A 23,952-nucleotide genomic window follows, 5' to 3' on the forward strand; every position below is an offset into this window, starting at 1 on the left:
GAGAAGTGCCAGAAGAAATGAAGATAAGGAGAGGGGTCAGGCAAGGTTGCATACTGTCGCCGTTATTGTTTAATTAATGCATATTCTGAAGAAATCATACAAGAAGCTTTGGTAAACGAGACAGTCGGCATAAAAGTGAATGGAAGTTTAATTAATAATGATTCTCTTTTCAACGTTGATGTTGTGATTTGATTTGTAATTGAGATATCTGTTGGTGTGTGTTGGTTTTCTGTACACTTGAGTCTCATATCCAGTATCCTTCTTTGAGACTAAAACATCGAGGAAAGGCAGAGTGTTATTGTATTCCTTTTCCATTGTAAATTTTATTGTCTCTTCTTGATCGTTTATAATATTCAGGAATGTATCCAACAATTCTGATCTATGAGGCCATATTGAAAACACATCATCTACATTATCTTCACCATACTGTGGGTTTTAAATTTTGTTAAGAAATGATATTAGTTTCGAAATTCTCCATAAATATATTAGCCAATAATGGAGATAAAGAAGAGCCCATTGCTAGACCAAAATTTTGTTTATAGAATTCATTATTTAGTTGAAAATAGGTATTATTAGTACATAATGTCAATAACTCCATTATAGCTGATAATAAAAGATAATAATAAAAGAAGAAGAAGCGGGAAGAATACAATGTTAATATTAATTTAACACAGAATATTATAATATAATGGATATAGTCGTTAGTACAAAAAATACACTAATTTAAACTGGTTTCTGTATGTATAAAGCCTTGAATAATATTGATTATTTTTAGGTAAAGATGCACCGTGCACCTCAGCCAGGAAACTATGCGAAAACCTCATCAGCTACACGATGAGCATAACATCAGCCAAACGCCACACTCTCGAAGATCCAGATCTCTACTTCGACAACAAAGGTGGCGTGTTGGTCGAAGTAAATAACCAAGAGAAGAAAATCAGAAGGAAAAAAGGACTAGAGCGAGTGCAGAATCTTCCCGGTAAACTGGATCACGTAACTGTTGTGGCGTATAACGTAGGAAACAATTTTGCTCACTAAACTCCACCCACGGAAGACTTCTAAGACTTCTTTTGTAGTACTAGCACAGTATATGTAACGAACTGTTCGTATATGACTAAGTGACGCATATGTAGCTGTTGCATTGCTGTCATTATTATCTACCAATCGTTACAAAGTAACGATTTAGTCCACCTCTGACTTTTTCGTTTCAACATGGCGGTAAATTAGTTCCCTTTACTTTCCAAAGGTGTCGCTAGGTGAAACCCTACCGTTTGTTGCGTAAATTGTGGTACTAGACTAGTCTAACCTCATTCGAATTCTGATATGATACCTGCGATAATATAATTATCTTTTTACGCATTATGCTAATTCCAAAAACGAAGTATTAACTTGCATTTTACATAGAGGAATTGCTATCATCATTGAAGTAGAAATAATGGTATAAGTTTTATTTATTTTATAGCGTTTTAATGCTCTAGAGTCTAGAGTGCAACTGAACAAAATTAACACATTTACTATTTAATAACTACAATCATTGTTTAAAAAAGAATAGTTGGTCAACGCAATGAATAAATTTGTTTGATTCTAATTGAGACAGTCACCAGATGTCACCACCATTTCTGTCAGAGCTGGGCCGGGTACTGATAAATTGTACTCGGGTATAGAGTACCGGGTACTTTTCATATTAAAGGAACGAGTACAGAGTACCGAGTACATTGCTCCAAAAAAGTACTCAGAGTACAATACTCAAAGTACAATTACCCGAATTTCTCGGGTACTTATTTCGAGTACATTCGAATGTAAAACCCGAAAAAATGTAAGAAGGTAATAATTATCTCTGCATCTCTAAACATACATATTTATGAGTCATGAAAACATAAAACAGTGTAGATACAATTCCAACTGAAATAAAAAGAATGTGTGTGTACTTTGTACGCACGTAAGAAGTTATACTTCTATATGATTTCTTACAGATAAATATACTTTAAACAGTTTGTTTTAATTTTTTTAAACACCAAACTAATTTTGTGCTTACCGCTTTCAAAAAAAAAAAATACAAAAAAGTATAGGATTGCACTGGATTCGAACTCAAGGCCTCTCGATCTCTGGCCGAATGCTATACCAAATACGCTACGAGGACTGCGTCTGTATCGGTTCGGACGTACCTAATGACAATTCACGGTAACAAACAGACAAGGTGAAGTATAATAAATATACAATAAAATGTTTTAATAATACTCATCTTACACCTGAGGAAGACAAATCCAAAGACACAAAAATTATAATAAATATATTTTACTAAAAACACTAATATATTCTTTTCACACCTTTTCTTGCATTGATATATTTATACATAACTTGAAAGATTCAGCAACTAAACGCCATACTGTCTGTATGCGCATGCGCGCAGTATTATGAAATTTTACTCCCAGTCGCGCCTAAAGAAGTATAACTGAAATAAAAAATAAGAATTTTAAAAATTAGGTAATCTTCGATTAATAATCAGTATAACACCACTCACACTCACTAATTAATTTTATTGGCTTTTAAGATAACTCATTTTCAAAGTTTTCATCAGTTAGAGCATTTCTTCGAGGGCTATTAATTATTGTAGCATAAGGGAATAGGCGTTCTGTAGGCGCAGAAGAAGGCAAGGATGTATTATATCTAGAGCCTGGATTATATGAACTAAAAAATGGTTAAAATATGCATGCAATATGCACTTAAAAAGTAACCAAATATGCTTTTATTATACATATGCAATATGCATTTATATATGCACTTTAGAAAAAATATTTTGCAATTTCCAATGTTTGAGATTTGGCTAGAAATAAAATTATTGTATAACTTAGAGAGTTTTTATTTATTACTAAATTTAGTAATAAAATATAAATGAAAATTCACAAGAAAACTATAACGAGAACTGAAATGGCGGCTTAATTACCACGTTATAAGCGGATCTCGTTATATCAGACAACAATAATATTGAAATGTTTTGATGCCTCTTACGTAGTTTATTAGGGGTCGATGGTGAACAATGACGCCTCGCCATCGTAAATTGTAAATTTTCTACAATATTCAATATCGGTCGATACACAGGAAGAAGTTTATTGCAGGCGGCGAAGCCCTTGTCTCTATAATAGCACAGATGTTGGGAATTTGTAGGTATGTACATGCAGTTGGGGTGTTTATTTATAGCCACTACTGCCCTAAAAACAGGTAAAAAACATATTCTTCGGTTTCATTTTTCCTCGTTATAACCAAATATTCTTCGTTATAGAGGGTTATATTTCAATAGGAATTTCATGGGACGCCTAATGTACTTACCTCGTTATAAGCGAAACCTCGTAATATCCGTGTTAGTTATAGAGAGAGTCCACTGTATTATCTAAATAAATATAGGAAACTATTTTATTTATGCGATATTTTCTAATACATCAAAACATGCCGCAATATTCCCTTAATCCAGTAAATATGAATAGCATATGCATTTAGAAAAATACCCACAAATATGCTGCGTGTTTATGCACATGTATTTTGCATATTATCCAAGCTCTAATTATGTATTAGAAAAACTTTTTTAATTATAGGAAACTTTTTTTGCCTTCTAGGAATTTAACTTAATTTATAATTGTATTTTGGATGCGTTGATTGTTTCATTTTCAGACGATTGAGACTGCATGATGATATTGGTTTCTTGTGTCTTGTTTAGGTGAATACTCTAGTTCATTTAAGTCGAAAAAGCCATCTGGGGTGGTATCACTTGAATCTCCCGTACCTAGTTCTTCGCAATAATCAAAATAAGATAGTTTTTCAGCAGCATTCATCACTATCTTTTTCAAGGCGTCCGTAGAAAATTCTGCATTTTTTAAGACATTATACCAACGCAATTTAAACTTAGGATGGACCATTGCGGATATAATGCCCTCTTCCGATGACAAATTAAGTATTTCAGAGAATCTTTTCTCCAAGCTCTGCATATTTTTTTTAGGAAAAATTCACCGCCAGAACTCAGTGTTTGAAGCTTTAACTTCTCCCATTTATTCCTCAAAGATCACACAATCACAATATTCTCCTTGCAGAACATCTAAGGTTGTAGCGAGAGGTTTCAAGTCCTTACAGTACTCTTCTAAGTACAGCAAATCGGATTCTTTAAGTTTTTTATATCAATCCTTTGAAAAAGGGACGGTAGCTTTTCTTTTTCACTTAAAATTTGCCGAGTCATAGTAAAAGTTCCATCTTGCTACAGCTGGATAACTTTTGACGAATGGACTGATACTGAAAACGGCGTTTTTGCGTGTTGCTATTAATTTGCTCTCCCACATGCAGCGACAAGTTTAGACTTGCAAAAAGTACTCATAAAATGTACTCGTATAATAAACGCGGGTACCGGGTATTTTACCCATATGCTACGGGTACGAGTACCGAGTACTTTATTGAAAATGTACTCGGGTACCAGGTACTGAGTACCCAAAATGTACTCGGAGTACAAAATTCGGGTACTTGTACCCGGGTACTGCCCAGCTCTGATTTCTGTCAGAATATATTTAAAAATTGAATTTATGATGTCATGCTATTATATTATATTATAAGTTGGTGTCTATGCATTTTGGAGTTATCGTAGTTACGCGTGACGTTGCGATCCTGGCAGAAATGGTGGTGACATCTGGTGACTGTCTCAATAATTAGAATCAAACAAAGTTATTCATTGCGTTGACCAACTATTCTTTTTTAACAGTGCTAATAAATTTGTAAAGTTTTTGTTCGAAATGTCCATTTAATGCAAATTTTGTCAATCCACCTCATAGTGACATTTTTAATATGAAACTTTTAATTAAATTTATTGAGTTAGTGCTTCAATTTTCTTTAAGTGCAGTTTTAGTTCATAAATTTCAATTTTAAATGTTTCGGTTTTTTTATCGAATTATTTTGTGTAAGTCGTACTGTATAATGGGGTGTATAGCAACAGTTTGTTGTCTTTTACACCAGCTACTCTGTTTGAACTCAGAAATATGTTGTTGAGTGCTTAAAATTTGGTATGGTACTGCCTTACAACAGAACTTAATCTACTGGAAAACAAAATTAACTTATTCATATTACAAAAAAATATAAATATGTCTATTACTATTCATCCCATGAAGTAGGACCTCGTCCTTCTCTTTAACCTCGTATAAAGCACCATATTTCCTTTTTTTTTGTTTATAATTCTTCTTACAAGTGCATGGTGTCTCATTTCTTATTCTCTTGTAAGTCGTACGCTTGTTGTGTCTTCTTTGACATGTACTTCAGTTAAGCTTTTTAAAGCTATACTTCTTTAGGCACGAGGGTGAATTTTTACATTCTCTGGCGCATGCGCACACCGACAGTATGGTATTAGTCGCTACATCTTTTAAGTTATATAGCGCAAATAAGGTATGCGTGAAAAGAATATTAGTGTTTTTAGTAAATATATTAAATATATTTACTATATAAATTTTATTATAATTTTTGTGTCTTTGGATTTGTCTTCCTTGGGAATAAGACATTTTATAATAATAGTAAGTATATTTAAAGTATTTTTGTATACTTCACTTGGTCTATTAAATTTGTCAGTATGTATGAGAAATCTTGTAACCCGCCAAAGCAAAGGGAATATAGCTCAGTGGTAGAGCGTGTGACCGGAGATGGAGAGGTCCCCGGTTCAAATCCGTGTGTTTTCTATTGTTTTTTTTTTATTTTTGGTATTGTTTTAATAAAATTTTTTGGAAAGTAGTAAGTAAACATTAGTTTAATCTTTAAATAAAATACAAATAACCTGTTGAAAGTATATTTATTTCGTTGAAATCATATAATAGAAGTATAACTTCTTACGTGCGTAAAACGTACACACACATTCTTTTTCTTTCACTTCTGCACAGAATCACGGATTTTTTCGCTTGAGAGAGACTTCTTTAGCTGAGTCTTATGATGTTTGCTTTTTTCCCCAGCTTTCTTCCACTCTATCGCTTTGGATGATATATCGTCGGTGATGTGACAATACCTCCTATCTGATTTTTCATGAGTTTTGTAAGAGAGACTAAAAACTTTTTTTAGGGTCACCTCCTGTTTTCATATGATATTTTTTGACTTGTTTTGTAGTAACTTCAACTATCTATTTACTACAAAACATGTCAAAACTTACATATGAAAACAGGAGATGACCCTAAAAATGGTTTTTCGTCTCTCCTACAAAATCCATGAAAAAGCAGATAGGAGGTATTGTCACCTCACCGACGATATGAGTCGTATAATTCCAATATCCGCTAACTCCACTTTTTACATATTTTCAACTATCTATGTTTTTAGATAGTCTGTGCAATTTGTCAGATGTCATTATGTTTGTTTTGTGCCTAAAACCGTCAGATCCCGACTAAATTTGAAAATAACTTTGCGAATTCATTCCAAAACCCGCCAGCTTTTTTCATACTTACTTCCAAATCGCGTTAAATCCATTTCGACCAACCACAACACTCTATTCTGAGAATTTCAATATGGTGTTACAGTGCTCAACTGTGTAAATATTGTTGTCCGTAATTTGCTTTTAACAGTTAAAATAATGGAAGAAATAACGAAAAAAGTTGAAAAAGCATGTCCTAATAAAGGACTAAAAAGAAAAAGTCAGCCGGATTTATGGAAAAAGAACAAATTGAAGGAAAAAAGGTGAGTTAAAGTTTGGTTTCCTACTATGGCTTTAGGTACTATTAGGAAGGTGATACAGCATGTCCGTTTTGTTGACAATTCATAACAATAACATTAGTAACATTACTTTTCTATGATTTAGAATTATTTATTTACTTATTATACACTTGTAAGTTTCGAAAAGATTTTTTTATATAAAGGGAAAACCAACGTTGTCGTACAAGGAGAGGAAAATTACAGAAGTGAATTTAATGATAAAAAACTGGTTACCAAAAAGGGTAAATCTGTGTTAATTTTATCGCCTGTTAACTTACCAGTAGGAACTATAACGTTAATGACGTCTGCAAATTACTGCAGAAGCATTACGGAGAGAATTGGCGCGAATTATCCGACTTAATCTATTACTACAACGCTGAACATGCCCATCTTAACGGGACAGCAATAACTAACGAGGATAATTAAAATGAGGATATTGTTTGTGAAAATGTAGTTGAAAATGATCAATTTGTTTAAATTTCTTCTTTTTAAATATATTTTTGTATGTCTTAATTTTGTTATTAAAATGAAAATATTAGCCTCAGTAATCGACTTTTCCATTTGGACATCCTGTATATGACCAAAAGAATAATTCGTAACAAAAGTCGCTAGATCCACCTATAGTTATATCCAAAATCCGCTAACTCCACTGGTTTGTTTCAAAACCTGCTACATCCACTTTTTGATATTTAAATCAATTTTTATCTTTTGTTTTATTAACCAAATTACGTAAATCAAGGTTATCAACAAATTAGAATTATATTCCCTAATAGAATAATTACAATTCATTTAGACAGGTACTCAGAAATAATAGATACAGTTTTTTGCTTTTACTGAAAATACGTTGCGTGTGGAGTTAGCGGATATGGGAATTATACGACTCATATATAAGTTTCTAATATTTTTGAGGTTATACTTCTTTAGGCGCTATTGAGAGCGAATTTTTATTATACCACGAGCCTGCGCACACCGACAGTATGGAGTTAGTTGCTAAATCTTTCAATTTATGTATGTATCAGCGCAAATAAAGTGCGAAATAATATATTAGTGTTTTTAGTAAATATATTTATTATAATTTTTGTGTCTTTGGATTTTTCTTGCTCGGGAGTAAGATAATAAGTATTATTAAACCGATTAAGTAAGTAAAGTAGTATTAAATTATTATTATTATTGAAAATGGTTATTCATTTTTGATTATTATTAAACCATTTTTATTTTTATACTTCACTTGATCTATTTGTCACCGTGATTGTAATTATGTCCGAGAAGTGATGTAAACAGAGCCGTGGTAGGTCATTGGTAGAGCATTCGACTACAGATCGAGAGGTCCCGCGTTCAAATCCGGACAATTCATATTCCTTTTATTTTATTTTTTTTTAAATTTTGGTGTTCTTTTAATAAACATTTTTGAGCGTACAAAGTACACACACATTCTTTTTTTGGTATAACTTGTGTCGTCCTGTAGATTTTCAACTTTTATCTTTGCGGTGTATTTTGCAATTATATTTTTATGATGTATGTGCGTTTTCATTGGCTTTTGATCGCTTCCTATTTCTGCCGATGTTAGTGTCCTTACATCCAAAATTTGGGTGGGAAGTAGCTCTCTATTTGAATGAATATAGATCGTAGTAGATCATAGATCTTGGTCTCCTGGTATTATCAAAGTTATACTTGTTCTTTGTGAGTGTATTTGCTATTACTCTAGTGTATATTATGCTATTTATATCCTCAAACATTAAATGTGAATTGTTTGACAATATTTATTAAGCCAATGTGTTAATTTTGTTCAGAATTTTATTTTTATAGTAAATCAGATGGCTTGCTAAGACGCCAATCTTAAAAATTGAATCTTTTTATTCGGTTATTAGAGATAAAGCTCCAGAAAAATAGGTCTGACCGTAATAGGAATATTTAGTACGTCATTAACAATGACATGGTGCGTCTCTTGTATGCATTGACGTTCCGTGCTGTATTGACAGTTATTCTGTCACATAAGATGACAAATGGTAACTCAGTGACTCATTCTTATTGCGGCCATGTCCAATGAATGGAGATCTTGCTGAAATGGTAAAGTAAGGAAGGTTTCACAAAAGATTCTAATTTAATAAAAATCACTGGAAAATACTATTTTTGTAGATTTTAAAGAGATCTGTTGCCTACCCTTTTTATTATAAGTAATTCTGTAAGTCAGTTATGTTCATTGATAGATATTTACTGTTTAAATCTCATCTTATTGAGTAATAATACTTGTAATGATGAAAAATAAGTTCACTACAGAACTTATTCACTAAAAAAGTTAAAATTAGTTCACTAAAAAAGTTAAAATGCTCACTGCTGGGCACAGTCTACATATACTGCCAAAACGGACCATCAATAACACATATAATATCTTATCGAAATAAATAAGTGCCTTGATAATATCAGTTAAGTAAATTTTCTGACAATTGTAAAAATTTATAACAAAATTAACATTTTCGTGTATCAAATGTACTAAAGGACTTTATCTACAAATAACAATGGTTCGCTGTTATCTATTATGTATAATAAACATTTTATACAACAATCAAAAATTCCAACAAATTGAAAACAGAGACTTTTTATTATTTAACTATTTTGATTGGGAAATAAGCCACAATTAAATTGAAAAAATAATTTTATTAACGTTTCGACGCCCAAGTTAGATGTCGTTGTCAAAATACAAAATATTACTAAGAATAAAAAAATAAATATTAGTAATATTTTGTATTTTGACAACGACACCCGATTTGGGCGTCGAAACGTTAATAAAATTATTTTTTCAAGTTAATTGTGGCTTATTTCCCAATCAAAATAGTTAATTATAAAAATGCCACAAGGAAATAGCTTCAGAACAACATTTTTCTTATTTATTAGGATATCTTACATTGAAAACCTTATTTAAGGGGACACGAGTACCATAACAGTCTGAGTTAACGCACTATCATGTACAATGTACAATATCTGATCTATTAATGTATAATATAAAAAAAGTGTAAATCATTTTTTGTGAAGCTTTCTACACACTTATACAACATTATTGCAAGCGCGGCTCCTCCTTAGGGTCAATTGGTCAATGACCCCCCTAAAATAATCTCATAAAAATACCAATTTTATTAAAAATATCTTTTATCTAAAACTTCACTCTGAAATATAAAATTCTCTCTCAGCAATCTGCATTGGCAAAACAAATATAATAGATATAATAACGTCGCGCCTCGCGCTATACACAAGCCCGTGGCTGGGCCGTATTTTAAATTGTCTATATACAGTTCTTATGGCTTATGGACAAATGCATGTAAAATAGAAAAGAGACGGCAGATAGCAATTTCGTGGGCGAGAGTGGGAGTGACCTTTCCGTCGTATACCTCTAGTAGAGTCGACGGCCTCACGTTTAGTTAGTTACCGTCTGCTGATTGGATTTGTGGCTGCAGTGTGAGAAATGCATTTTTTTGCTATCCGTGTTTACTGTTTTCGAATGACGCTGTATGGGCGAAAAATGGAGTAACTGACATTAAGCATTTAAAAGTGAAAATTACAAAACATGCCTCTTCAACTACTCATATAAATTCATCAATGAGTTACGCAAGTTTAGGACGTGTTAACATAAGACAGCAACTTGATAGTGTATATCGTAAATCTGTGCATGACTTTAATGAATTGGTATCTAAAAATAGGTATATTTTAAACAAACTAATCGACTGTGTAAAATTTTGTGGAGTTTTCGAAATTGCATTGCGCGGTCATGACGAAAGTGACAGCTCCAATAATCGTGGAATTTTTCTGGGCCTTATCGATTTTGTTTCTGAACTGGATTTAATGTTTAAAGAACACATTGAAAAAAGTACAGTATTTAAAGGAACATCGAAAACAATTCAGAACGATATTTTAGAATCAATGTTAGCCATTGTGCATACTCATATCATGAAGGAGATTGGCCAGACAAATTTTGTGGCCATTCAAGTAGATGAGACCACAGACAGCTCCAATAAAACGCAGATGATTATCATATTGCGATATGTATTAACTGGTATTGTACATGAAAGATTTTGGAAATTTGTTAACCCCCTAGGTACTACAGCACAACATTTAACTAATGTAATATTGGAAGAACTTCAATTATTAAAAATTAATGAAGCACCTGAAAAATTGATTGCCCAAAGTTACGATGGTGCATCAGTCATGAGCGGTAAACTGGGAGGAGTACAAACAAAAATTAAAGAAATATACCCAAATGCACACTTCATTCACTGCTATGCCCATCAATTTAATCTTATCCTCCAAAAAGCGGCGAGTCAACACAAACCGATAAAAATATTTTTTGCAAATTTACACGGATTTTCGTCCTTTTTCGGCCGATCTCCAAAACGTACGATGGTTCTGGATAGAGTGGTTAAAGTAAGGCTACCTAAAGCTGCGCCTACTCGATGGGCTTTCAATACAAAATGTGTTGAAATTGTATACACTTATAAAGATGATTTAAAATCTTGCTTAGAGGAAATTATTGATGAGGAGCAAGATGGTAACAATATAAATCAAGCAACTGGTTTAAAAAGACATTTGGAAGATGAGCATTTTTTATTTTGGTTAAATTTTTTCCATAAAATAATGCCCCATGTTGATATATTGTTTAAACAATTGCAAATGCGAGACATTGATGTTATATCTGTCAAAAATTGTATCCTGTCTTTTAACAACAATATCCAAATAATTAGAAATACTATTTTGGAATCAGAAGTACCAAGCACATCAACAGCAAAAAAAAGAAAAACTACTGCAGAGGATCCAAAGCGACGAACTGCACTTGAAATTTGTGATATTATTATATCTGAAATAAATCACAGGTTTAGTTTCAATGATCATCTCATGATTTCACAGTTATTCTACATAGAGAAATTTGAAGCATACACTACCAACTTTCCGCAAAATATTTTAAAAATGGTGACGGCTAATTATCCCACAGTGAATATTTCCAAACTAAAATCGGAACTTGAAGTCTTATATTGTCGTGAGGATTTTCGCAATAGTGCTGGTGCAGTAGCCATACTTCAGCTTTTTATTAACATGAATTTGTCTGAAACATTTTCTGAAGCAGTGAAGTTATTAAATATTTTGTGCACACTCCCTATGACAACCGTGGAAAGTGAGAGATGTTTTTCTACTTTAAAAAGAGTAAAAACATTCCTGCGTAATACGATGGGACAACCTAGACTTAGTGCCTTGTCTATGCTGAGCATCGAGAAAACGCTTGTCAAGAGCATTCCAAATTTCAATGAGAAGGTCATAGACTATTTTGCAGAACTAAAGGATAGAAGAATTGACTTAAAATATAAAAATATTTAAAGTAAGTTTCGTTTTAATAAATTTACAATTTATTATACTATAAATATTCCTATCTATATATCAGTCAATAACCTGTTCATACCATTTTTCCTATATTTTTTAAAAGATTTACTCTAAAAAAAGACAAATTTAATTTTCGGAAAACTAGGGTAAATAGTATTGAGTTTTATCTAAGTCTGTATTTTTTATCTAAAATATAAATGCTAAAAGATCTTTTAAATACTTTAAAAAATCAACAGTTTGAAGTTTTCAAACCAAAATGACCCCCCTGAAGATTGACCCACGAGCCGCCGCTGCATTATTGAACGAAAATTTTAAATTGGGTCAGTTGTTACTATATTCAGCATACAAGTAAGTGAATTTGTAAATGAACTACTGAAGTATGACGTCATATGGTAGGTGGAGGTGATGATTTTTTTCATTAAAGTTTTAATTACGTATATAAAGTCCATAATACATAACTTATGTACGACATTCCTATATTGTATGTGCATTTAAAGATCTATATGCATTTATCTATCTATCTATCTATCTATCTAGTTTTTTAATTTATATGCATTTTACGAACTTCTGCGTGTGTTCATTAATTTCTTTACAAATATTGGTAAACTCCGCACACCAAGTATGACGTCACAACTTCGTTAGCCCATTTTTGGCGAAAACTAAGTGCAATATCTGCTTTGGCATGAATCAAACGTATTTCTACGTCACTCTCTTAAAAGTATTTTTATAGTAATGAAATATTTTTTATATTAATCTATTCGTAAACGTGAAGTGTTCGTTGAATTTTAAGTTTTTAAAACTTTTTTTGTATGTCTAAAAGAAAACAAAAAGGAATTTTTCCTCGATTTTACACAACAGAAAACCCCAATTGTTATTTTTCTTTGTTACTTTTGTATGTTTTCGTTGTCTTTTAATGTTCAAATAAATTATCCAAACAAATAGTTGTTTTATTTTAACGAATTGTAATATTTGGCACGGCACTGTGGCGGCTGTGCACTATTGAAATCTACATCGTGTGACATCGTTTAATAAAAAATGATCGAAGAGGAGATGAAACTACCAGGAATATGATTTTCTAACCTCGAATCTTTTGGGAACACCCATAGACATATACCATTATCATTCCATAGGGCTTTTCATTCACAGTCATTTGTTTCGAGCTTCTGTCATATGTCGTATAATCCGTGCATATTAATATTATACACAGATTATATAACATATGACAGAAGCTCGAAACAAATGACAATCGATGAAAAGCCCTATTATAATACCTAGATTGCGCGCTACAGTCTAAAAACAACTGTTCCCCCACCCCCAGGGCGACAGAGAAATAAGTTTTAAACAGGGTTGGCATCTCTTTCTAATCGGTGAGGTTTATCGACCACGTGACTTTACCATTGCCGCCGATTAGACAGAGATGCATACCTTGTAACTAGCGACTTTATTTGGTTGAATTTTTGTCTGTCTATGGTTTAAGTTACATGAGCATTTTTCAGTGCGTCACAAATGATAGAAAAAAGGTAAGTCCGTGATAATAATATACATTTTAGTGACATGACATTTTAGTTAAATTTGACAGTTGTCACATTTTATTTGCAGTTTGGCATAAAAACAAATCAATTGTGTTTATTGCATTTATAAAATGGTATTTTCTTTGATTTGTATAGTCTTATAAATTGTACAGATTATATTCGTAGATATATTATATAATTCGTAAATATTTTTTTTCGATTATAGCGCCATCTATTGACAACTAGAATAAATGTTTTAAATGTCACCGACGTGCGTTTTTTCTGTCACATACAATTTAATGCGTTAGAATGAAATCGAAAAACTGTGACGCACTGAAAGACGCTCATGAGAAAAAGCATACCAGCTAATATATTTTTTTATGTTTCAACAATTTTTTTTCTTCCGATTTTAGGCCTTGTTGGGGAGGGTTAATTTTCCTATTTCGACCTCCCGTCGATCCACCACTGGCATCAACGAAAATTGACTTTGTATTGCTGAATACACCTACAAAAGAGGCCAAAGTAATTTGACACATTTTACATTTATATTTATTGATTTTACGAAAAGAAGTAGAACATAGCTATAGATTTTTCTTTTTCAGTGCTCAAATAAATAAATAATGTTTTTTTAATAGAGTTATAGCTAGTTTTTAAAAACAAATAAAATGGATTTACCACAACCAGGTAAAACAATACAATCTTGTTTCTATTTAACTTCGTCCTAACAGTTTGTCTTTTAGATGATTCAAAAAACCTATTTGGCCCCTTGGTTTTTGAGGAAAGCCAGTACAGTGACTTCCAAAGTGATGTTGAAACTGATTGTTTACTCTGTGAGGATCGTTTTAATCTCAAACTGTCTTTACCGATGTTCCTTGCCCATATATTTGATGTTCATAGTGTAGTAATTGAAGATGTGCAAAATATAGATAATTTACATGAGTATGTATTATCTGACAATATTCTTTAACTATATAGTGTACTAAGAGTGTATAAAAACTTTACATAAATGGATAGTTGCATAGTTATTCATATTATATAATACAGTGGAACCTCGATTATCCATCAGGGCACCGGACCAAGGGTATGACGGATAATCGAAAAGACGCTTAACAGAACAATAACAAAACTTAATTGATCAAACGACTAAGTGACACAATCAATGTTCGAATTTGAATCAAATTTAATTATCGTGACACACAGATATTGACTAATAATTATTGTGCTGTACATTTTTATTTTCGGCTTGCGATTCTAAAAATAGAACTCTAAAAGCACGGTATCATTTATCACCTATTTAAATTGAAATTTAATCCAGAGCCCTGAATAAGAACAAAAATTATTTACATAAAAAATGCGGTAGTGGTATAACTGCACACGTGTACATTTCAACGAATTTCATTTGGCTCATAGCAATGCTCAAACAAAATTAATTGATAACTAAATTTTTACGTATGTTGTCAATATAACTTTGCAGATATGGACCCTGACGGTTAACAGAGGTGACGGTTAATAGAGAGACGGATAATCGAGGTTCCACTGTATTATCGAATATAATCAAAATCAATGGCCATAGGTTTTCGTATTTCAAGAGTATTCTATATACAGTAGAGCGTCGATAATCCGAACCCTGGTAATCCGAACGTTCGCTAATCCGAACGCAAAAAATATAAAATTAAAAAATATGGTCGCAGATCGAATTTTTGGATTTTATATGACAATATAAGCAAAATATGACCTCATATTTTTGTTTTGTTTATGCAGAAATACATACGATATATTTGTTTATTATGCAGGTGTTTTATTCCTTCTAACTAAAATGTATGTACATATTATGTACTATGTTTATGAGCTTTGTATGTATTTTGAACATATGTTCGATAATCATAACAATTTGAACTATTTAGAATGGGAAATAAGCCACAATATTATTAAAAAATGATTTTTATTAACGTTTCGACGCCCAAATCGGGTGCCGTTGTCAAAATACAAAATACTATTAATATAAACAAAAATGTTGTTGCTTAGTAAAAAAATTCTTCTAATAATTTATTTAATTTGACTCATTTATATCGGCAATTCAGATACATATTTATGATACATTTTAAAGTAGAAGACTTTAAAATGATATTGCCAATATTTATGAGTTGCGTTCCTGGGACGACTTTACTGAAAGATAGTTCATTCGATTACATGAAATCAACCCCAACTCAAGAATATCCGTCACAAAAAAAATCATAGCATGTGATCTGTCTTTAAAAAGACAACCACATGCAACGGTGACATTAAAATTCTCGCGTTATTAGAAGAAAATAGCTTCAGAACAACATAACAATTTGGTAATCTGAACTACCAATGTACCAATTAGTTCGGATTATCGACGCTCTACTGCACTTTCACTTACAAACAACTATAATATCGGCCCCATAACGTTTTAGGAGCATATGCCCCTTTCATCTTCTTCTTTTTGTATAGAGATGACTCTGTTTTTTCAATGTGCCTCCAGTAAGTTGTCATTCCATTGTTTTCGTGGTGTTCCCACTGATCGCCTTCCTATTGGGGAGCCATCTCTCGCCATCCTTACTACTCTATTTGTTTTCATTTGTCTAATGTGGTCATTCCATTCTACTCTTTCTGTTTCTTACCCACTTATTAATGTTGTCCACCTTGCATCTCCGTCGTATATCTGTACTTCTAGCTCTGTCCCATAGTGTGCTACCATCGATTTTTCGAAGGGTTTTCATCTCCGCTGTTTAGAACAATCTTTTGTCCTCTCTGTATCAGGTAGTGTTTCTGCCATGTATGTCATGATTGGTCTGATGACTGTTTTGTAAATTCTGCCTTTCATTCCTTTTTAGACCAGTAAGGATCTGTTTTAGGTGGATGTGAGAGGTGGCATTCAGATTTTTGCGGATAAAGTTAGGTGATAACTTCATTAATAATAATTGACTTATGCTCCTTCTCAAATAAGCCCGGAACATTAAATTTCGTTTTTTTTTCTACTTTTTTTGCTTATAACTTTAAAACGATTCATTTTGGAACAAAGTCATATAGGAATAAAACAAAGATAATTAAATTTTCTATCAGATGCGATTGGTTAAAAATGTCTTAATTTATCACCCTTGTTGCAAAATAGCAATAAATATAAAATAAAGGGGCAAAACAAGCCTGTCCTTATTCAATGATTTTCCATCACTTAGGTTACACTTGGAACCTTCCTAATTTGCTTAGAAAATTTTTGTAATGTGCTAAGACCGTACACCAAATTTCATTAAAATTGACTTACTAGATTTTGAATAAAAATTTTGTAATCTAAACTTTTTTAAAAAATTAAAATTTTTTAAAATCTTGCACAACAAAAACTACAACATACAAAGATTTGTCAATTTTTTTACATATAAAGAAGCACTCCACCTATCTAATGCACTTTACAGAATTGAAATCGGATTGTTTAAGCAGCCTCAGCAATGTTTTAAAGTTATAAACAATTTTTTGGCTTATAAAAAAATTAGTCCTGTGGCCAGGAGGGGGTGCTACGGGCTCCTTTATTTAGATGAACTTACCCAAGATTTTTATGTATTTTTTGATCCGTAGAACACGATTTTTTTGGGTAACAGTTGATCCAGATGTCGATAAGATTGTTATAAACAAAGAACTTGAGGAATTACATAACATCGATTTTTCGCAAAATAAAACATTTTTTGTATTTCTTGGGTAATTCTAAGCAAAAAATGTTCTTACAAGTTTTTTCGTAGGATGCATAGTTTTTGAGATAAACGCGGTGGAACTTTCAAAAATTCGAAAAATTGCAATTTTTGAACGCGAATAACTTTTGATTAAAAAATAAAATAGCAATTCTGCTGACAGCATTTGAAAGTTTAAGTCAAATTATACCGGTTTTAATTATATGCATTGCTAAAAATTAATTTTTTTATTATTAAACAAAGCTATTTGTTTATAAGCCAAAAAATTGTTTATAAGTTTAAAACATTGCTGAGGCCCCTTAAATAATCCGATTTTAATTCTGTAAAGTGTATTAGATAGGTAGAGCACCTCTTTATATGTAAAAAAATTAGACAACTTCTAAATGGTCTACCTTTTGTTCAGAAAGATTTTTAAAAATTTGAACTTTTTTAAAAACATTTAGATTGCAAATTTATTATGCAAAATCTATTAGGTCGATTTTAATGAAATTTGGTACACAGTTTAAGTATGTTACAAAGAATTTCCTAAGCGAATTACTAAGGTTCTAAGTGCCACCAAAGTGGTTAAAAACATTGAATAACAACAGGCGTATTTTGCCCCCTTATTTTGTATTTATTGCTATATTGCAGAAAAGGTCATATGTTAAGACATTTTTGACCAGTCGTATATCATACAAAATTCAATTATCTTTATTTTATTTCTGTATGACTTTGTTCCAAAACGAATCGTTTTAAAGTTATAAGCAAAGAAAGCAGAAAAAATCGACGTTTTTCGAAATTTTTAAATATTTTAATTTTTTTATTAATGTTCCGGGCATATTTGAGAAGGAGCATAAGTCAATTATTTTTACTGAAGGTGTCACCTAACTTTATCTGCAAAAATCCGAATGCCACCTTTCACATCCAAAAATAGACGTTTTTTCAGATCCTTACTGGTCTATTTCTGATATTTTTATTTCTCTATATTGTGTCATTCAGGCAACCTGCGGCTCTGTTTGCTCTATTCACTTGATCTTCTACTTCTATTTCGAGCTTTCCATAGCTAGATAGTGTGATGTCATAGATATTTAGACTCCATCACTTGTTCTATTACCAGGTGCGGGAGCACGCCAAATAGAATTCTATTTTAGTGACGTCACGTTGCCTGGCAACCGTCGATTCTCCCATTATGAAATTCTATTTTGTGACGTCAGCAAAATAGAATTCTATATGGCGTGCTCTGGGCCCAGGTGCGGGAGCACGCCAAATAGAATTCTATATTAGTGACGTCACGTTGCCTAGCAACCGTCGATTCTCCCATTATGAAATTCTATTTTGTGACGTCAGCAAAATAGAATTCTATTTGGCATGCGCTGGGCCCTGACCCTCCAGCTCTAATTTACATCTTATTGGATTTGCTGTTATAACCATGCATTTGGCCTTTTTGAGGGAAATTAACAAGTTAAATTTTCTGGCAGTTATATTAAATTGGTGCAGCATCCATTGTAAAACATCTTTACTTTGAGAGATTAGTATTGCATCGTCTGCATAGCAGATTATTTTAAGTTATTCTTCTTACATTTGGTATCCTTTTTTAGTTCTTACTTTTTTTTTTATTATTTCATCCATGATCAGGTTAAGGGCACCCAAAGTCCAAAAATTTAATTTTTTAAGTTTTTTGTGTTATGATTGAAAATTATTCTCTGAAATCTTCTCTTTCCTACGATATATAACACATTATAGTATAAAATATCCATGGTTACAAAATTATTTGTTTTCTGAACGTCTGCACTCAACTTACCGTGTACTTGTAGCTTTATAACCTATTAAGAGTGTTTTATGTTTTTCCGATTTCCTGAATACTAGGTTTTTAACTTTTGATGTCAAATATCTCTGGATCCGTAAATAATAGAATGTCCAAATTTTTACAGTAGTTGTGGATGGGCAATATCAAGTCACGTAAAGTTTTATTGAAAAATGTACAAAAACAAGTAAAATAAAAAATAAGATCTAAACTTTTTTGGGTTTTTTTTTGTAGGAGTATTTTAAAAAAATTTAAAATAAATGTTTCTTTCACTCCAACTTTAGAAAAATCTACGCTGCACTAAAACATATATGTAGTTTCGAAATAAAAAAAATTAGGTATCTAAGTGCTTTGGTTACAGAGATATGTGACATAATGTTAACATTGTCGTTAAATGGGACTTTGGGTGCCCTTAAACAATAACGGATTCAAGGAATCCCTCTGTCTTATCCCATTGCCAGCTTCAATTGGTTAAGTTAGTTAGCACCCTTTTCATGTGAGCACAATTTTAACAATGAAAATAATAGGGTGGCTCTTCTTAGTGATAATTTTTAATTGAAATATCTGTAAAATACACTGTTGCTGAGTTAATGTTATAAATACTATTAATATTTTCTTTTATTATATCTATAGTATGTTTTTCTAGATATGTTTCTTATTGGCATCAAAAGTTTCAAAAGAATTCTTTAGAACAAATTATTCCATCTCTTAGCTTAGATTCAACAGGTCAGAAATATTATCTACTGTCAAGTTTATTAAAAGAAGATAAAGAATTAAGACACAAACTAAAATTGGATTATGTTATAAAAATTCAGGAATATGAAAGAAATAATAAAAATTTTAGAAGATCTTGTTTGATGTGTAAACTAGAATATGAAGGTAAATATGTTTAACAATTTATATTTAGGTAATGGAATTTTAAAAACATCCTCACACAATTTCATTTTATGAATAAAACTTAACATTTTAGGGCCGAGACCTGGTTATTTTGAACACCTCTCCTCACAACATAATCTACAATTAGGAAACCCTCAAAACCTTGTGTTTGTTGATGAACTAATCAATAAAATTGAGAGCAAAATGACAGCACTACAATGTATATATTGTGAAAGGACTTTTCCTGATAGACACGTTTTAAAAGAACACATGAGAAAAAAGCTCCACAAAAGGATCAATCCTAAAAACGAGGAGTATGATAAGTACTATATTGTAAATTACTTAGAGGAGAATAAAACATGGAAGGCTATTCAGAAGGAAAATGACAGATATGCAGCGAATAAAGGTATAATTCGTTTATATATTTTGTGTCTCAGTATAAAAGTGATTCTAATATTCCTTTGTGCCATTAATTCATTACATTTGATATCTGTTTACTTGTTGTAATTATTTGATGGTGTATATCAGTTCTATAAATCTTTAGATAGTTGCTATGAACTATATATTTCATATTGTTTTTTTTTAAGAAAATTTTTTTAAAATGATTGAAGAGGATTTTTCTAAAGGGCAGTATGATAACTTACCCATTATGAACATAAAAAATCTTTATTATTATGATTAGTTTATTTTAATTTTATAGTAAAAACAGTTCCAGAAAAATATTGTATAGGTAAATATCATTGTGTAATGTACATCTACCAAAACTTATATTTTCTTTTTGTTCAAAATACTTTTGATTTATTAAAAAAACTATTAAGCAGACAACATACATTAAATTACATTAAAATTATTTTCACATAAATGAAGACCTTGAGAATGAACTAAAATGTCTTTAATGTCCTTTCAACATGCATGTAACCACTTTATTAACCTAACCTAATAAATATTTTATTGGGGTTTTAATGGTTGTATTTTAACACAGTGGTACTAAACTACACTTGTAGTATTTACTTTTATTTTCCATACACACAATTCAATACTATCTCTTAAATTCCAAAGTAAGCAAAATGGTATATAATTTTATGAGACAGGAGAAATGTTATTACAAAATATTATGATATGAGGTCATAAGGGTTGACACCCTTTTTCGATTGTTTGAAATGATTTAAATACACAGAAGATTTTAAATTTGTACTTCTAAGTTATTATGAGGTTTTGAGGCGTAAAATTTTGGAAATCTTATTTTTAAACGAAACTGAACATTGTTATGTATTAAAACAAAAACGTGCAAGTTCCCTATTCTGAATGTACTAGATCTGTACTTTGTAACTTATAGCTTTTACTATTTCTTTTGTAGAATCTGAAGCAAATGCAGATGAAGAGTATTCGGATTGGAATGAAAAAGAAGATCTAATCACATGTCTGTTCTGCAAAAGTAAAGAAACGGATATTAATGTGATGTGTCTTCATATGGAGAGCGACCATGATTTTAGCTTTGTAGATGTCACTAAAGATCTAGATTATTATCAAAAAGTAAAATTAATCAATTATATAAGAAAACAGATGCACCAAAACAAGTGTTTGTATTGTGACAAGAAATTTAGTATCGTTTTAGATTTACAAACGCATTTAAGGGAGGAAAATCATTATAAAATTCCAGACTTGAAGATTTTTGATCAACCTGAGTAAGTTTTAATGTAACTATAGTATACGGGTAGATATATTGATATACAGTAAGCGCCACGCTAGTAGACACACGGGTACCTATGTAATTGCTAGGCTTATGGGCTAATCTGGCCTGTTCTCACATGTGACTTTACTTGAACTTTTACAACTTTAACACATTGCATGTGGATGCCTGATCCTAAGACTTATACTCTGAACGGACAAAATAAACACATATTAAAAATGTGTACAGTCCGTCTAATTTACTTACCGTTGCACGTCATTATTTACGTTAGAGATCAAGTTGACATTGTTGTCCAATTACAAAAAAATTCTTAAATTCACTTTAAATCAAACACATCACACAATTTTTGCGGAAGTAAAAACATACAGCAAAACAAATTAATATTCAATGTAAATAAATAAAAAGTTTAGAAATAGAAAATAATAATTAAATTATAATCTTACGTTAAAGTACATAATAAAAACAGTAAATATAATGGAACAAATACTTATAGTAAAGAATATAAACAAATATAAAGTGTCATCACCGCAACTGTCAAATAAATGTTATCAATTTATGCCAAAATATCACCTTCGTTCGATTATAGTTACAGTGTATTCCGAACAAATGTGCTTCATAAAAACGATTTATAATCCATTTATACAAATTAAATGAAACATATTATTGTGTATTTCTTAAGTTAACATTAATAGAACTCTTTAAATATTATTTCCACGCGTATATAATAAAATATGCCTAGTGGCTGTAACGCCAGTGTACTCGGCAAAGTGATTCTAAAAAAGAACACACCTACCGCCTAAATATTTCGTATTGGTATCATGTGACGTCTCGGGCTGTGACGCGGATGACGTGCAACGGTAAGTAAATTAGATGGAGTATATAATCAATGACATACATGTGCGCCATCCACGTATTGGTAAAGGCATCATGTGCCACACATGTATGCTGTCTGCACGGAACGTGTTAACACATGACAACAATAAACTTCAAATACAACTGTTCTATAAACTGTCAACTCTCTACATTTATATACATTTTATACTAGGGTGGCGGTATATGAGGTATTAAATGTTAACAAATGTTGTGTCTCATGTTGTTGATAACAGCCACGTGACACACTGTAGTTGTCTCAAAAGCATAGAAACGGGAGAGTCGTGGCCGTAGCACCTACTTTTTTTATACATTATGGCAGTCAACGTGTTAAAATATCTTCAAGTTGCAATTTTTAGATTTTAGCAAGGTTTTAAAGAATTTGGAAGAAAATTTTCCTCAATATAAATATAAAAAATAATAAATATATAATGTGATGCTTTTTATAAAGTGTGATGTGTTTTTTTAGGTTTTATTTTCCCACATATGAAAATGATGCTTTCCTCTATTTGATTGATGATGTCGAAGACTGAAAGTGCAGATATATAGCAAATAAGTGTATTTATATCAATTTTTTGTTAACTGTTTTTGTTATTGATGTTTTATAATAAAAATAAATTATACCTACTATACAAGATGTGATTTAATATTTTTTGTGTTTCTTATCGGTTTTTAATTTTTAAAATATTCTGTGTATTTTATAATAGATATCTAGGTACATACTACAAATATGTTAAGAATGTATATCTCAAAAATAATTACAGGTTTTAAAAAGATAAAAAATTGATGAAAAAAGATAAAAAAAATAGTTTGTGAGTTAGAACCAGGAGCAAAAAACAAACCAAAATGTGTTTGACAATAAAAAATAATTTCTAAATATTTGCTAATAATCAGAGTAAGCAAGAGAGAAAATCGGGGTAAAAAAAGTATTAGCTACCAGTAAATATTGGGGAAAATCGATAGGGAATATTTTAAATAAATTTAAACACCATATAAACATACAGGAGAAGAACAAACACCCAAGGACGAAAAATTAAACCTGGACAACTTGAAAAATCCATGACAATAGTCATTTGCTACAAGACTTTCACCATGTAATCGAGTCACACCACAGCTCAGATGTTACCTAGGGCATAATATTAAAATAGTTATGCTTTAATTGGCATTTTTAACTGATGTTTCCTTAACGGACCACTTATACAGGGCTTTGACCCACATATTTTTGTTAAGGTACTAGTACACTTTAGAAGACCAAAAAGAATCATTTTTTTCTCAGAACCTTTATTGAAAATGAACATAAAACTTTTTACATATTAATATACAGGGTGTTTCATTAATAATTGTCCATATACTAACTGGAGAAACCTTAGCACAAAATACGAAGATTTAACCTAAAACACTTAAATGAGTTACAGGGTGTTTTATCTAAAAATTTAAAAAGTATTTTTGCTCAACATTTTAAAACTA

General features: G+C 31.3%; 2 protein-coding genes across 4 annotated transcripts in view; both read left to right on the plus strand.

Moving 5' to 3' along the window:
- Window positions 1–14,113, plus strand: part of LOC114325261 (PP2C-like domain-containing protein CG9801) — a 47,527-nt gene extending 33,414 nt beyond the window's left edge. Inside the window, exons 10-11 of one of the 3 annotated variants that reach the window (XM_050656628.1) lie at window positions 776–979; window positions 13,979–14,113. In XM_050656628.1, coding sequence (XP_050512585.1) covers window positions 776–979; window positions 13,979–13,998 — 224 coding nt within the window. In that variant the 3' untranslated portion in view covers window positions 13,999–14,113. Of the gene's footprint in view, window positions 1–775; window positions 9,942–13,978 lie in introns of those variants that run through there. The other 2 variants (XM_028273269.2, XM_028273268.2) reach the window with 2 other exon arrangements.
- On the plus strand, window positions 14,087–23,120 carry LOC114325262 (zinc finger protein 277). The gene is made up of 6 exons (XM_028273270.2): window positions 14,087–14,249; window positions 14,306–14,504; window positions 19,696–19,928; window positions 20,020–20,331; window positions 21,283–21,610; window positions 22,955–23,120. Exons 1-6 carry the CDS (start codon window positions 14,231–14,233, stop codon window positions 23,016–23,018), a joined length of 1,155 nt encoding a protein of 384 aa, XP_028129071.1. The 5' UTR covers window positions 14,087–14,230; the 3' UTR covers window positions 23,019–23,120.
- The last annotated feature ends 832 nt before the right edge of the window (window positions 23,121–23,952 follow it).

This window comes from Diabrotica virgifera, chromosome 7 (genome assembly GCF_917563875.1).
Source record: "Diabrotica virgifera virgifera chromosome 7, PGI_DIABVI_V3a".
In the NCBI taxonomy this organism is placed as follows: Eukaryota; Metazoa; Arthropoda; class Insecta; order Coleoptera; family Chrysomelidae; genus Diabrotica; species Diabrotica virgifera.

Coding starts and splice junctions, on each gene's coding strand:
- LOC114325262 (XM_028273270.2), top strand. Junction 20,332..21,282: donor CAGATATGCAGCGAATAAAG/GTATAATTCGTT, acceptor TTTCTTTTGTAG/AATCTGAAGCAAATGCAGAT. Junction 21,611..22,954: donor AAGATTTTTGATCAACCTGA/GTAAGTTTTAAT, acceptor GTGTTTTTTTAG/GTTTTATTTTCCCACATATG.